This window comes from Nesoenas mayeri, assembly GCF_963082525.1.
Source record: "Nesoenas mayeri genome assembly, chromosome: 5".
NCBI classification, from domain to species: domain Eukaryota; kingdom Metazoa; phylum Chordata; class Aves; order Columbiformes; family Columbidae; genus Nesoenas; species Nesoenas mayeri.
This window is the reverse complement of record NC_137548.1, coordinates 16,519,637-16,534,120: the sequence shown is the minus strand read 5'-3', so window position 1 is coordinate 16,534,120 and position 14,484 is coordinate 16,519,637. Positions and strand designations below refer to the sequence as shown.

The following is a 14,484-nucleotide window of genomic DNA, read 5'->3' as shown; positions in this document are numbered from 1 at the left end:
ATTCACTACGAACAGACACTAGACAATTACCTTAGGTGAAATAGCTAAATTTTAAGAAGAAATATTGGTCAATTACCTCTCACTATTTTCATATATTAAATTTATTCATCTTCTCTTTCAAAATGTGTCTTCTAAGTATTTTTATTTATAATTTTTCATAAAAATACTTGAATAAATTTTAAGTTGAAACCATTCTCTTACAAAAAAGTAAAACTTTTGCTTTATTACTATAGGAGATATGCCACTATTGCCACAGGAAAAACAGCTCATTCTGTTCATTGTTTGTGTATTTTTTCAGACAAAATCCTTTCTCTAAGTTGCAGCTCTTTATTTCAGATGATTCATTCCGGAGTCATTCTACTGGTAATAGTGGAAATACTGCCTTCCCTTCCAGCTCTTCTTCTCGCAACTTATTTAACTCAACTGACCAAAAGAGCAATGGAAATAAGGAGAGTCAGTCCCGAAAGATGAGCATGTAAGTGGTTGACAAGAGGTTAAATCAAGCTTCTGGGTAACATTTTCTAAGGGAACTCAAAAGAGATGTGTAAAATTAAGCCTGTATTTATGATACTTCTGCACCCAAATTTTGAAATACTAAAATAGCAGGGTAGAAACGTGAAGTGTATAGTTACAAGTGTTTTAAAGATTGCATTCCCTTTTAATTAGTCTTTCACATTTTTTCTCCTGCACATGTTTGTATTCAACTAGTGCATTATGGGGAGGGTGGAATGGAACAAAGTAAAGGTTAGAGCATTTGATATATAATAACAACAATTGCAGTGATTTAGCTGCCTGTAGCTGGAGAAATAGAATGTATGTATTGTTAGATGATTTAATTTTTCCTTTGCTTTCTTTTATGTGCTTATGTATGTTTATGTATTATTATGTAACGATTTCATGATGAATTTTGAGAGCTAAGTTGAACTGGTACTGCCACTTGTTATTAAGATTGCCTTCTTTGTCTTATTGTAACTATTTAGATTATAAAATTTCAATGCTAGGCATTTCCTTCAGGCTGATTTCCTTTAATCATCATCCTAAACTGTTCAGTGTTTTGTAAGAACAAAATCAAAGATTAATTTGTTTGCTCCTATGATAAAAGTATAACAGTCTTAAAAAAATCACTGTGAAGTGTGCTTAGTCAAATCTCTAGACTCTAACTGCTAATTACTTGCAGATTCCTTTTATGCTATAACTTGTAGTTCTAATTTTGGATGCTCAAACTGAGATTTTTCTTTGATATCAGAGATTTGTTTTCATAGCCAAGGCAGAATGGAGAAAGGAAAGGAGCCAGCTATGGCAAGAAAATAAGGTGGTTTGGGAAAATAGACTTAAGTGCAATAGAAGTATGAAAGAAAGTCTGGGGAAATGCAAGCTGGGCCTTGGGAACCTGGGTAGGTATGAAGGACCAAGAATGAAAGAAGAGTTGGAAAGTGAGGCTGTGACTTACTGGTCAGAGATAATGGAGCTGAGATATGGAGCCTGCACCAGATAGGAAAGGTGAAACACCAGGTATAAAGAGGAAACAATAATGATAGTGATGCCTCTTGAGTGGTCATTTCTGGTGACTTAAGTATCTGTATAAACTCATATTTTTCCACTTCAGTATTTTCACGTTCCTTTAAAAAACAAACTAAATCCACCCCCCTCAACTTTACTCAGAGATAAAAGTTAATAAAATTCCTAAATTGCAAAATAAACCACTCAAAGGTTTAACTTCTCTTAGCACCTTGCATTCAGCTACTTGTATACATTATATTATGTTACAGTCTCTTGCTGTGAGATCACATAGTTGTTTTTTTTTTCCTACTGGAATTTTACTGCTTTCACTGTACACGATAGTTTTTTAATGAAATTAAATCAAGCTTGCATACTGACTTACTGTTTTTAAAACTTCATTTTCTTTCTAGAAAAGGTTGAAAGATAAGTAGGGAATGTTGGTAGACAGTTCATGTTGAGTCAGTGGTTTCACACCAGAAGCACCTTAGGTGCCAAGTCAAATTGCACTCTGTGTTTTGCCAGAGTCTAATGCCTTCTCTTAAATATTACCTACTGTACTTACTTCAGACTTTTTATAAGGCATCATTAGGTGGTCACTTACTTCAAAGTGCATGATTTCAAACCCAGCAGTTAGATTAATAGACATGCTGACATTTTCAGCTATCTGTAAAGTAAATGGGACATGTAGCTTGACTACATAAAATGACGTGCAGTGCTAAATACTTTCAAAAATCAGGTGTGCTCAAAAACTGATGTGTTTTTACCCTAATCACTGTAAATCTCTGTTCTCTCTCTTTAAAACCAGAAAATTAGTTCAAATGTTGTAATTTTTTTAGCAACCATTGTAGAAGTTCCAATTACTTATCCATCTCGAAGATTTGGAGAAAATAAATGGATTAATTTTCACAAAGCAGTTAGATGAAAAGGTTAGTTAGACATATTTTTTACATCACATGAAACTTTTCCAAATTTCAAAGGTTTTTCTGTCTGTCACTCAAAATATCTTTTGTTTGAATACAAAGGGACAGAAAAAGACCCACATAGCAGTTTGTACCTTTGTCTTCAGGCAGGAAAGTGAAATTTAAGAGACTCAGCTTCAAGTCTCAAGGTTCTATTCCCAAATGAATACCTTAACAGCAGACTATTTGAAAGCAGGTATCTGATCAAGCGCAATAATCTGGATGCTCTCTCTGGTTCAGAAAGTCCCTAAACAGTGTAGTGTCAGAAGCCGAGAGGATATACTAGGGAAGAAAAATGTTTTTGGAGAAAGAAGAGTAGGCTTAGGATGACCTACATTTAGCTCTGAGTGAGAGTTTTAGTGTTCTCTTTCTTATGGGAAAACACAGCTCTCAAGTTGATATAATTTCTGCTGCACTGCAGATTAAATTTCTGTATTGTAATCTAGCCCAGTAATTGTTTTAATAAAAAAAAAAATAAAATAAAATAAATGGGGCAGCTCTATAAGAAGATATTAAGAGATACAGATAATGGAATGGTTGATGGTAAATGCATTAATCTGCATAACCTTGTTTACCACAGATGTATTTAGGTGTACCTCTTTTACCTTTCTTCTACTCAGAAAGTCAGTCCTGGTGCTAAATATACACATAGTAAAATACAAACAGTAAGTTTCAAGGAAACATTGTTTTCTGACTTGAATGATGGAAAAATTTAATATATAAGCAGTTAACAGAAACGGCACTTACTCAGAGAGGAATTTGAAAATTATACAATAAGTTGCAATTGAATAGATGCTCATGAATGAGTGTCACCATCTGTGACTCACTAAGGCAGGAAAGTTGTGAGAAAATAATAATTGAGTATATTTTTAGACTATATCATCATGTAAATTTATATATGTTCTGGTTAAACATTGCACTGACCAGCTTAATTCTGGCAAGTCCTAGCTTGTAGTTTATTGACTCTGTAACATGAGTACAGTAACTTCTAATATGTTTTTTTCTAAGCAATTATTTGTGTTTGTGATGAATGGAAGGATGGGCAGTAATATGTTGTTTAACAGTTAAAATATCAACAGATATAATTAATGATTCTTAGTTCAAAGTGATGTATGTTTGGACAAAATATTATTTAATTGCTTAGGTGTAATCTCTTCCATAAAACGACTCTACTGCATATTGGCAAATATTCCCTTTTGACAATACAGAGCAGTTTGCCTGATTTTATTTCACTTTCAATTAGAACCTATTTCAAGAATGAGGGGCACAGTCTTTCCATCCTGTAAGATTTGGGAGTAGCTTTATTATTGCATAGAAATAAATTTCTTAATAATAAATTGATATAATTATTTTCTAAAGTGTCCACAACTCACCTTTAAGACATCTATGTTGTAACAATTATATGCATAAGTATCTTATAGCAGGGTCTTTCATCCAGTCATATAATTGCTTAGGAAGTTGAGCACAAAATGAAGTAGTTCTGTCACTGATCTACTACACTTTGAGTTGGTTACTTATGGCTTCTAATCAAGTTTTCCTTCTGCCACCTCAGCTTGTAAAAATTCTGGTGGGACTGGCATGTGGTTTAGGTACCATTTCTAAGATGAAGCTAGTAGATATCCTAACACTGGTGTATTATCATGAAATGTTCCATCAGCAGTTTTGAAAGGGTAGAAAGGAACCATATTTTGTTTTGTTTGTAAATTATAGTGTAAAATATTGATGCATATATTTCCAGAGTTCTAAAAGTTAAGGCCTGTTCTTCCAAACATCTCTGACCATTACAAACAGTTGTTAGTTGACATAACTGCAGCTCTGCAAAGCTGACAAACAGTATATTTAAAGATTAAAAAATTAAGGCTATGAAAAGTGCAAAAATTGCCCAAGTGACATGATCAACAGAAGATGTAGAGATAGATGTAGATGTAGAGTTCACTGTCAAGAACTCTAAGCTTCTCTCTCTTGCCCATCTCCACTTTCCCCAGATTTTATGATGGGTCAAGCTGGAGACCTCTGGTTTTATTTATAGGCATGAGCAGACTGCTTGCACTGCCCTAACCATCTCACTTAGAGGAATCTCAACAAGACCTTCTGTAAAAAACTTAATGAAGACTCCCTTTTTGTGAAGATTGCCCTCAGAATGTGTTCATTCATTTTTTTCAATGGGTTCAGTAGAGCAGCTAGTCTTTTTTAAAGTACAGCAGCTAAGAGTTATATTAAAATGTTGCATGCAGTAGCAGTTTATTATGTTATGTTATTTAATAATATAGCAACAACAATATTATATGTGTTTCTTCTTTTGTATGAAGAAAAAACAGAAAATCAAACCCTTAGATATTCTCACAGAAAAAGAAGTGAACCGGAGAGTGGAGGAAGCAACGTTCTGGTGCGATGAGATGGGAGCAGCAGATGGGACTCTCTAATGACTAGAATGAGTAAAATGCATCTTGCAGTGTTAAAACTTTTTATGTTTTAAATAAAATCCCAAGTTGTAAAATACGTTCCAATAAGTAATGTAATGGTTGCAGAATTCTAACATTGTAGTGAAATGTTATGAAATATAACTATGTGCTCTTAACTGCTGCAGCTAAAGAGAGGATTTTGTTTTCTTCAATTATGCCTTTGTAGTTCAAATTATTGGATTTAGAATGCACGTATTCATTACTTAATTGGCTTCTTCACAATTTTAGCAATTCTTAGCACCCATGTGTTATGCAAGAAAGAGGGAATTTTTATCAATATGAAAAAGTAATCCCACATTTTAAAGAAACTTCAAACCTAATTTAAGACCAAAGTCCAGAACCACTTATCTGTCTATAAAAGATACAAACTTCAGTAGCATTGTGCTGTGAATTTGGAGGTCATGTTTTTACAAGTACTAAGTAAAGTTCATAAAAATCCTCTGTAAGCTACAAAGCAATCTAAAAGCAGATGTCTCCAAATAATATATAAAAAAAATGTTTTATTTCATAAGTTTTGTTGTATAAATACTTGTTTTAATTTTTGGTATTTCAGATTGTATTTTCACTTGAATAATTTATAATGATGAATCTAGTTTTTAATCAGCTGTTATAGCAAGCTATTATGCTTCAGTGATGTCATCTGCATTTGTTTGTATTAATGCTAATGTTTCTATCAAAACTTGTCTGTGAGAAAACATGCAATTATATTTTAAAAAGTTCTATTTATGCCAATACTTGACAGAGAGCCTATGAAGCTATTGTCAGCTTCTCTGCTTCAAAATGAAAGCAGCATAAATACATTGATATCAGAAATACGTGGTTTTTAAAATTTATTGGTGTATGATAAAGATGATCTGATCTGTGAATGCATATGCGTGCGTGGTTACTTTTTATAATGTAAAAATATGAATGATGATTTATTCAAAATAAAACCCAGGACAATGCTGTACATGCATGTTCTTGAAAAAAAAAATTCTCAGGGCATCTTTTATAATTAAAATGAATAAAAGCACTTACCTATAGAAGGTATTTATTTTAAATAGTAATAATGCTGGATGTATGCTGTCTTGTGTGAAGTACAAATTGTGGGTTTTGATTTAGAAGTGTTTCACTGTCTGAATTCTTAAGCTTCTTACACTGCAGCTTGATTTAGGTGTATTCCACATCATCAGTCACAGACATTGTTTGGATTCTGTGGAAACATTCCAGTTTTCAGTTTGTTCTGCAGGCTGGTGCATGATCTTGTAAATCACAGGTTTCTTTAAAAGTTTCTTCAAGTATTATGATGCAGATATACACATGGCCAAAGCTGGCTCCTCCCAGGTTCTGCTTTTATCTCATTAATGAAAGCAGATAGTCCTGGGTCCCCAGGGAAAACTAACAACCTGTCACCTGCAGCTGCTCACCTATGGCCACAGAAGCTGCTCAGTCTGTTCTCAGTCTGACTGTGCCAGGGACCACACTCAGATCAGCAGTACCCAGCTGCAGGACAGGACACAACACTGTGTTTGACCCTCACATACCTTTACTAGAGCACTAAAGAGCAGCCCCCAAGTTCAGAAACTTGAATCCAAGCTATTTCTCCTTTTAATAGGCATGTAATGAGGTCTGTATACAGTCTGTAATTTGTTTCCTATTGGCTGTCATTTGTCTGGCATTTTTAGCTGATTAACTTATTTAATGCTGGTAACACATGCTTCACTCAGTAACCCTACAATGTATTAAACTCATGCTCTGTAATTTTTAAATGCACTAATTAGACATTTTTTGGTCTGCATATCTTCCTTGTACAATACTTCTGCAGTCTCATGTATCCTCTCACTACATGTATCCTCACACCACAGACGTCCATCCCAGCAATCGTTTTTGGGGCTGCTTACTTCAGGGGTTACTCCTCTTGGACAGCAGTGATGCTGCTGAACCCTTCACGGCATTGTTTTTACTTGCAACTCAGAATAATAGCTGGAGCTCTCAAATGTACAGCAGTAACTGGGTGGTTCTCTATAGCAACATTCTTCCTGTTAATTATTTTGAGGCAGGAAGGAGCGATTCCCTTTCTTTCTGGGTACATGCATACGTGGAGATGGCGTAGATGCACCTTCGTAGTTAGATACCACAGTCTGCCTGCTAACCCATTTTGTGAGTGGCTTACCCAGTGTCTGGGTTGCTATGGGTAGACATATAATGGTAAGTGAGGTGATTTTTAGGGATGTTTACCAGCGTTACCCTCTAATGCATCTGTTGTATCTTCTCTCGTGGATTCACCTGTCTGTGTGCATTTACTGATAGACATCTTTGAAGTTTCTTTGCCAAATAATTTGAAAGTTCTTCTGCCTGATTTTGGGCAGCTATTTTGTGAAGGCTCCATAAGAAACTAGATCTGGCTAGATCTGTTCTGTGTAGCTAAAAGTAGCGTTTTGTGTTGTTTCAAACTTTGTATTTGGGCTCTGCCACCAATTAAAATTTACTAAATGTTCAAGATTTTGCTGTTTGGTTGAAATAACTGCACTACCTGAATTAGGGTGATTGTATTTAGAGTGTGGAAATGTTTTTCTGAAACATTTTGGCAAAATTCTGCTAACATTGAGGTCAGTAGGCTCTTAAGTCTCATTGCAGCTTCAGATAACATTGGGAAATATCAAGCTCCAGTGTTTGCGAATGAGTTTCCTGAATATTTTGGCATATGCATGTTTGGTTTTCATTCAGACTTTTCACTTAAATGTTGAATTTTGGAAGTTCAGTTCTGTGGGGATTTTTAAAATTTCCACAGTAGGTTTCAAAACATATTTTTGTCATCTTGTGCCTTAGTAAATTTAGCTTGTCACTTGAGCATTAATAAAACATTAATAGGATGACCTACTGCTATTTGGAGAGACAAAACAGGTTTTCACATTTTCATACTTCACCGTCTTTTTCTTTTAATGTAAATTAATAAAATAGAAATAAAAGCCTCTTACGTAGCCCACAATGGAAAGTGTTACCTTTATTCACATTTCTGTTGGATCAACCACCCTGCCAATGAACAGTAATGTTTTAAAAGTTTCTTCAAAAATCATAAAAAGGAACGGTCGGTCCGCCTTGACGACAGGAGGCACTGTGAATGCAGTGATTTCTGACCCACTAGCTGCTGTGGCCTCAGTTCCTTCTTCATCCACTTCAATTACTGCCTTTTGGACAACCTGAAATGCAATGTGGTAATAAAATATGTGACAGATAAAATATTAACATGAAGAATGTTTTGCGAAGTGCAAGAAATCCAGTTGAAGCAGGCTTCTGTTAAGGATTAAAAGGAGTCAGTCTATGCCATCTAGCTCTGTCTGGTGGACTGGTAGACCCATATGGTGTCCAGCACCAGAGGAGCGGGTACAGCTGCTGTGACCACACCATTGCAGGGTGGATCCTGCTGCAGGTGTCGTGCTTTTCCATGTCTCTGAGAGTGGGTCTCACTTGGAGATTCTGTTTGTGCAGCTGGCAGCATGAAGCAACAACTGCATCTGTTTAGTGGTCCTCTTTGACACCTAACTGTGCAATGGAGAGTTTCTCAAAAGTGAGAGTTGTGTTTTCCTCACTCACAAACACTGAGTGGCTGGGTATGTCATTCACAGCTTATTTTGTGAGAGTTTAGCCAAATGCACCAATTTTTTTTTTTCCTTCTGTTTCTAATCTGTACCTTTGATAGCAGAGTAAATATGTACAGCAATGAGTTGCAATCCAGGATTGGTCTGAGGACCTTCTCTTCCCACTGAAATCGCAGCCTGACAGGGTCTGATTCTTTTTGCTTTTTGTTCTTTCAGTCTGCACATACCCCTGAGTAGTTCCCCTGTATTTGGGTCTGTATTGGTGAACTGCCTAGTCAGGCAGGGCATTCCCATCTCCCAGATTCCTGATTCTAGGAATTACTTATGTGAAGACAGTTGAAGGACTTCACCAGTGTTGAGCTCTCTGATAAACATTATTAAATAGTGAAGGTGGCTGTCACGATTCACAGGGACAGGATACTCCTCTGGCACTTTGTGGCTGATACACATATTGCTTCTGGTATCAGTTAGCAGCTCCTGTGCAAGTGTGACTTTTTTTCATAACACAAGAATTAACTCCTGAGAATCAGCATGGAATAGTTATGTCAGCAAGAGGAAGGGAGAAAAGCGCTGCAGATTGCCATTGTGTTTCCCAAAATTGTAATAGTTTATACCAATCTGAAAATCGGTGTGATTTTCTCTTTTAAGTTTTTTCTTAGGATGTTACATTTTCACAGAAAAGTTATTTTGTTAAGTCGGCATAGTTTTAAAATATGTGGTTCAGAGTTTTTGAAGCTTGGATAGAAGTGTTTATCATATCACCTATTAACAGTTTTGGCAAATCACAAAGGCTTCTAGAAGGAGCTGGTGTAGGGAGACTTGTAACAGCAGCACCAGTAGTTGAGAGGGATTCTTTCTGATAGGGTGCAAATACTTGGAGGAAGGTGAAAAGGAGATGGAGCTGGGCTCTTTTCAGTGGTGCCCAGTGGGTACAAACTGAAACACAGCTCTGAACATCAGGAATCACTTTTTCAATGTCTGGATGACAGAACACTGGCATGGGTTGTCCAGAGAGATGGTGGAATCTCCATCCTTGGAGATATTCAAAAGCCTTCTGGAAATGGTCCTCATCAACTGGCTCTGGGTGGTCCTGCTTGATCAGGACAGTTGGACCAGTTGACCTCAAGAGGTCCCCTTCAAACCTCAGCCATTCTGTGAGTCAGTGAATTCTCTCCCAGAGTTATGGTCCTAGATTATCAACACTATACAACCCTATATAACCACAAGCAGTTGCATTACATGAACTCCCGACATAGGTTTATTAAGCTATGTTTTAAATCCTCTGTCAAACTGATCTCATTTGAGTCTTGTTTTTCTCAACTGTTTATAAATCCAGCTTGTTGCAGAAGTTTTGTTACTTTAATATATGAAGTTGAACTTCATATATTAATTTTAGATTAATATATGAAAAAGAATTAAGCTTAATTAATTAAGATTAATTTTATTTCATCGTGTTCTGGACACTCCAGTTCTTGAGGCCACCAGTTTCTCTGTGTGGTATCTCTTTTATCTTCTTTCTTTGACCACGCCTCTGAATTTTCTATCATCACAAATTCTCTTTTGTGTAGAGTAGCTGTTTCTTCTTAATGGGACATCTCTGGTCACACAGACCTGTTCCTTCTTGATATTGGCGTGATCGTCAGGTCCCTTCACTTCCATTTGTTTCTGCTTCTCATTCTACCTCTGTTTTCTATCAGTCTTCTGCATTTCACCTTTGCTCTCCCTTAAATAAAGGTACTAAGTTATCTTCTCTTTTTCAGTGTGGCTGTGTTCCGCTCTTCTTGGCCATTCAACACCTTGCCTTTGCCTGTTTAAGTGTTGGTCTTTAAAAGATTAGGTGTATGTAATGCAACATTGGAATGGGCTGGAATACAACTGTGTTTTGCCAATGCTTTGCTGTGAGATACTGTTTTTTCTCTGCCAAGGTATGTAGAAGGAAAGCCAGGACTGCTTTGACTTCTCTTTCTCACTGTTACCTTTTTGAGATTTTATTATTTGAACTTTCTAAAGTTCTCTGTTTATTGAGAAGAATACCTGTTCCTGGACCATGTCTGAGGGATTTCTTCTTTGGATTTCCTTCCTTGCTCCGGCTTTCGCCATTTGACTGTTATTTGCAATGTCTTTCTTGTTCACAGTTTTTCTTGAATTGTACTCCTCCCCTGCTAACTGTATTGTTCTTGAGGCAGAGCTTTCCTCCTGTGATGGGCTGCCTTTGGAGGGTGTTGAATACATGTGAAATGTCACCACCCCTTACTTCTACACACCTCATACCTGAAGAGGGATCAATACTGATTAAGGTGTGCAGATTGCATATGCTTGACAGATGAGGTCCTTTCCTACTAGCATCCTTATCAGTGTTTATAACACAGTCTCTTGGCTGAGCTGTTTATATACTGTTATGATCCAAATAGAAAATAATTTTAGAAGGCTTACCTGTGAAACTGCTACATATCCTTGATCTGTGAGATGACCAAGATCTGCCGTCCGTGTAAAGAGATTTTTAATTCCAAGAGCATGAAGCAATTTCTTCAGTTTGTATTTTTGCTCTAGTTTGAACTTTGGAAATGAAATATCCACTTTTCTGTTTGGGGAAAAAAAAAAGAAAAGGTTTGGTGCAAACTTGGACTACATAGTAGATCACTTGACTGCTGAAATGCACACTATTTGGGAGTTAAGCTTTACACAAAGAAGAAGGCACAAAAACTGAATATCATCTCTGGACTGTTGACTGCCAAAGATGTTAGAAACAATTTCCTTCTCTGTATAAAATATTTCCATCAGCACTTAAGAGTGCTCTAGTACCAGGGTGACACACTATTGACCAGTGAAAAGACTCGTCACTTCAGGAATCACATTTCACAGGAATTATTTGGGTTTACATTTTTATATTCAAATTTATCCATTATTTTGGGTTTCCACTGGTAGCAAGGGTTTCATAAATATACTGCGTGTCTAGATTTATTGTGCACTTTGCCTGACAGTGCTAAATTTAAGGACAGAAAAGGGAAGGCCAAAGGAAGAACTTGGAAAGACTTGATTGACTCTGCCCTCAGAGAGACAGACATTTCTAATGACATGAACCACAGACTTGTCACCTCAGAGTAGAAACCTTCACAAGGCACTTGGGCTGTGGGTTGGCTTTTAAAGGACCTCTACTCTGTTGATACCAAATGCCACAGAGACACCAACATCTGAAAAGGCTTAGGAAGACCAGCTAATCTTTGTTGTGTTTACTTGCTTTGCTGCAATAGACATAAAAGACATTAAGGCCAACGGGAGTCAAAGCGATACCTGGTTTTCATGTTTCCAAGCCAGAATTCCACAACCTCTGTAGTCAAATGGTCTTCAATTGAAATGTAATCTCCCTCCTTTTCTGGGATGACAATCAGCATGTGGGCTTTCCCTTTGTAGGGAAGCTTTATCACAGTGCATCTTAAATTCTCATCAAAAGTTGAATTAACTTTGTCTGACTTGAACATCATCGGTACCTGTACGCTTCGGTATTTGTTTATGTGGAAAGTCTCCATTTCTGTGAATTTGGAATTAAATGGATAGACCCACTTCCCTGGGGACAGAAAAGTTAAATAATTATGTGGATTCAGACTTGTTCAGAAACCCTTAAAAACCAAAAATATAGTGTATCTTTTGCATCTAATTGAACTGGATGTCAGTTGTGTCTGGGATCAGTGGATGACAGTTGTAGTATCTTTAGTGCAGGTGCTTTAAATGGTTTATAGCAGGAAAAGGAAATAATCCACAAAATAACTCATTCATTTGCAGGGAAAGAAGGGAAATAATTTTCTGAGGTTAGTTAGTTGCCAGTCAAGTACACAACTGATACTTTTTGTTTATTGAGTGTTATATGAGCATCTATCTTTTATTAACATGTCACATTCTCTGGAATTCTCTAGCAGCTGTTCAACATCCTGTTTTTAAATTAATTATAAAATCTTTCAGATGGGGATTCAGCAGTGCACTTACTTGTAAGGTGCAATGGAATACAACCTCTTCTATAGTAATGATTCTGATCTCTACCATTGCTTTAAACATAGCCACAGGTATTTATGTTTAGCCTGGACAACAGGAGGCTGAGGGGAGACCTTATTGCTGTCTACAACTACCTGAAAGGAGGTTCTAGCAGGCTACGGCTCCCTGCCTTTGCCAGGACCTCCTTTTAGAGTCCCTTATTTATCTTCTAAGTCACCAGTCAGAAAGACCCCAAAAGCAAGAAAAAGAGCATAAGATATTTGGCAGTACAGGACCTCTTCACCGAAGTCTCTGCCCATCACAGCTATTTCTTTAGCTCACTCTGTAAGGTAATATAGTGGAATACTTTGTCACGTTGGTTCCTCTGGGCAAAAAGATTATTGATTGAAATGGAAAATTACTTGTTTTCATGATTTTGTGTAGTATGTGAAGTAACACAATGATTTTATGTCCAGCATTCAGAAACCTATTGTGATTAAGGTTTTTTTCATTTTAATTGGTGAGTGAAAATAAACATCCTTTTTAGTCCCAAAGAGGGATTGTACGGATTGAGATAGTTTGATGCAAGTCTTTTTGTTCTCTTTGAGACTCTTGTATGGAAGAAAGCATAGAAGAGTTGTGGTTCCCTATCATGAAAAATAATTTCCTATTAAATAAACCTAATAAAAGCAAGTAAATCTAGATTGAGATGCAGAGAAAACAGGACATCTGAATTTATTTAAACTTCCCTTAATGTAGCTGAAGTTAGAGTCCTGATTCTTCTAATAAATAATCATTTTGCAAAATAATAACAACAGTTACCTTTAAAGACAATGTAGTCCACAAGAAGCAGCTTAATATGACGGTCAAGCTCTTCAAAAAGCTCTGGGATTTTTCCTTTTGTCCTTTTTTTAATATTTTGATTTATGACAAGTTTTGCCTGTGTAAAGTTTTGAAAGTCCACTCTCAGGAATTCCATATCAAAATACTGCTTAGATAAGTTGAGGAAAGACTCCTTGAGTCTAAAGTCTTTTTGGATGAAAGAAAGAGTACCTTGCACGAGAAGTTCATCATTCATTGTGATGTTATCTTTCAGTTGTTTAAACAAAGCTGGCAAATGGTGGCGATCTACTCTGTCCTTCAAAGCATGGAGGTTTAGACTTTTTGCTATTTGTCTGTGTGTTTCCCCTTTGGCTGCCAGCATATATGCAGTCATGAGAGTTGATACGGAAAGGGGAGAAATTATGACATTGTTATCATGTGTCATTGCAATTTTTCTGTAGAGGTTAAATCCAAAATTTGCAGTCTTTTCAGTGAAGTTGTAAAGAGTGAACTCTTCAAGACCTTGCTCTTCAAAAGGCTTAGACATATTTTTGTGATTATGCCACTCTTTGGCAATATTGACATTATTATTTCTTTCTACAAAATTATTCTCTTTTTCCTTCTTTGGAGTTTTAAGTTTGATGCCAGCTTTGCTGATTTCAACACATATTTCACTTAAAACAAGTAGGTAAATTCCTGTTTTCATGTTGACATCCAGTAACAAGCTCTTTTGTTTCTAGTAAAGGGAGAAAAAACAAACAAACAAAAAGACAACAGTTACTTTTTAGTTTGTTGTTCTGTTCCTAATGCAAAAGGTCATAAGTGTAGCGAGGTGGTCTTTCTGCAACTTCAGTATAATACTCTAAACCTAAGATCTGGTTCCTATTTTAAAAGTAAAACTAGAAGTTATATCAGTGAAAGAGAGAAGTTTCCTACATCATTAAGTGAATCCAGAAGAAATGTCATGATCTTCTGGTATTGGTGGTTCATGCCAGAAGTATTTCACTAATTTTTCCCTTGCTAGCTTGTTACAAAATCAAACCCACATTTTGAGTACAATATGCAGCTCAAAGATGAAAAACTGGCTTGTTTGGACTGGTGTCACAGCTTTCACTCCTGTGAAACTGGTGTCATCTATAAGCACAAGAATTCTAGGCAGCATGTGATGGAAATGACGTTTTCCCTGGAGACCTCTGA

The 14,484-nt window shown here is 36.4% G+C and overlaps 2 protein-coding genes across 2 annotated transcripts in view; one reads left to right on the top strand and one right to left on the bottom strand.

Annotated features, from left to right (window-relative positions):
• Positions 1-4,793, top strand: part of PPP4R4 (protein phosphatase 4 regulatory subunit 4) — a gene marked incomplete at both ends in the record, with an annotated part of 67,558 nt that extends 62,765 nt beyond the window's left edge. Inside the window, 2 exons of the mRNA XM_080345644.1 lie at positions 337-475; positions 4,769-4,793. Coding sequence (XP_080201770.1) covers positions 337-475; positions 4,769-4,793 — 164 coding nt within the window. The remainder of the gene's footprint in view (positions 1-336; positions 476-4,768) is intronic.
• Positions 4,794-7,908: 3,115 nt separating this feature from the next.
• SERPINA10 (serpin family A member 10) lies at positions 7,909-14,011 on the bottom strand (the record flags this gene model as incomplete). Its single annotated transcript, XM_080345428.1, has 4 exons — positions 13,288-14,011; positions 11,791-12,064; positions 10,933-11,080; positions 7,909-8,100 (listed from the first exon to the last, which is right to left on the bottom strand). Exons 1-4 carry the CDS (start codon positions 13,991-13,993, stop codon positions 7,909-7,911), a joined length of 1,320 nt encoding a protein of 439 aa, XP_080201554.1. The 5' UTR covers positions 13,994-14,011.
• Positions 14,012-14,484: the final 473 nt, after the last annotated feature.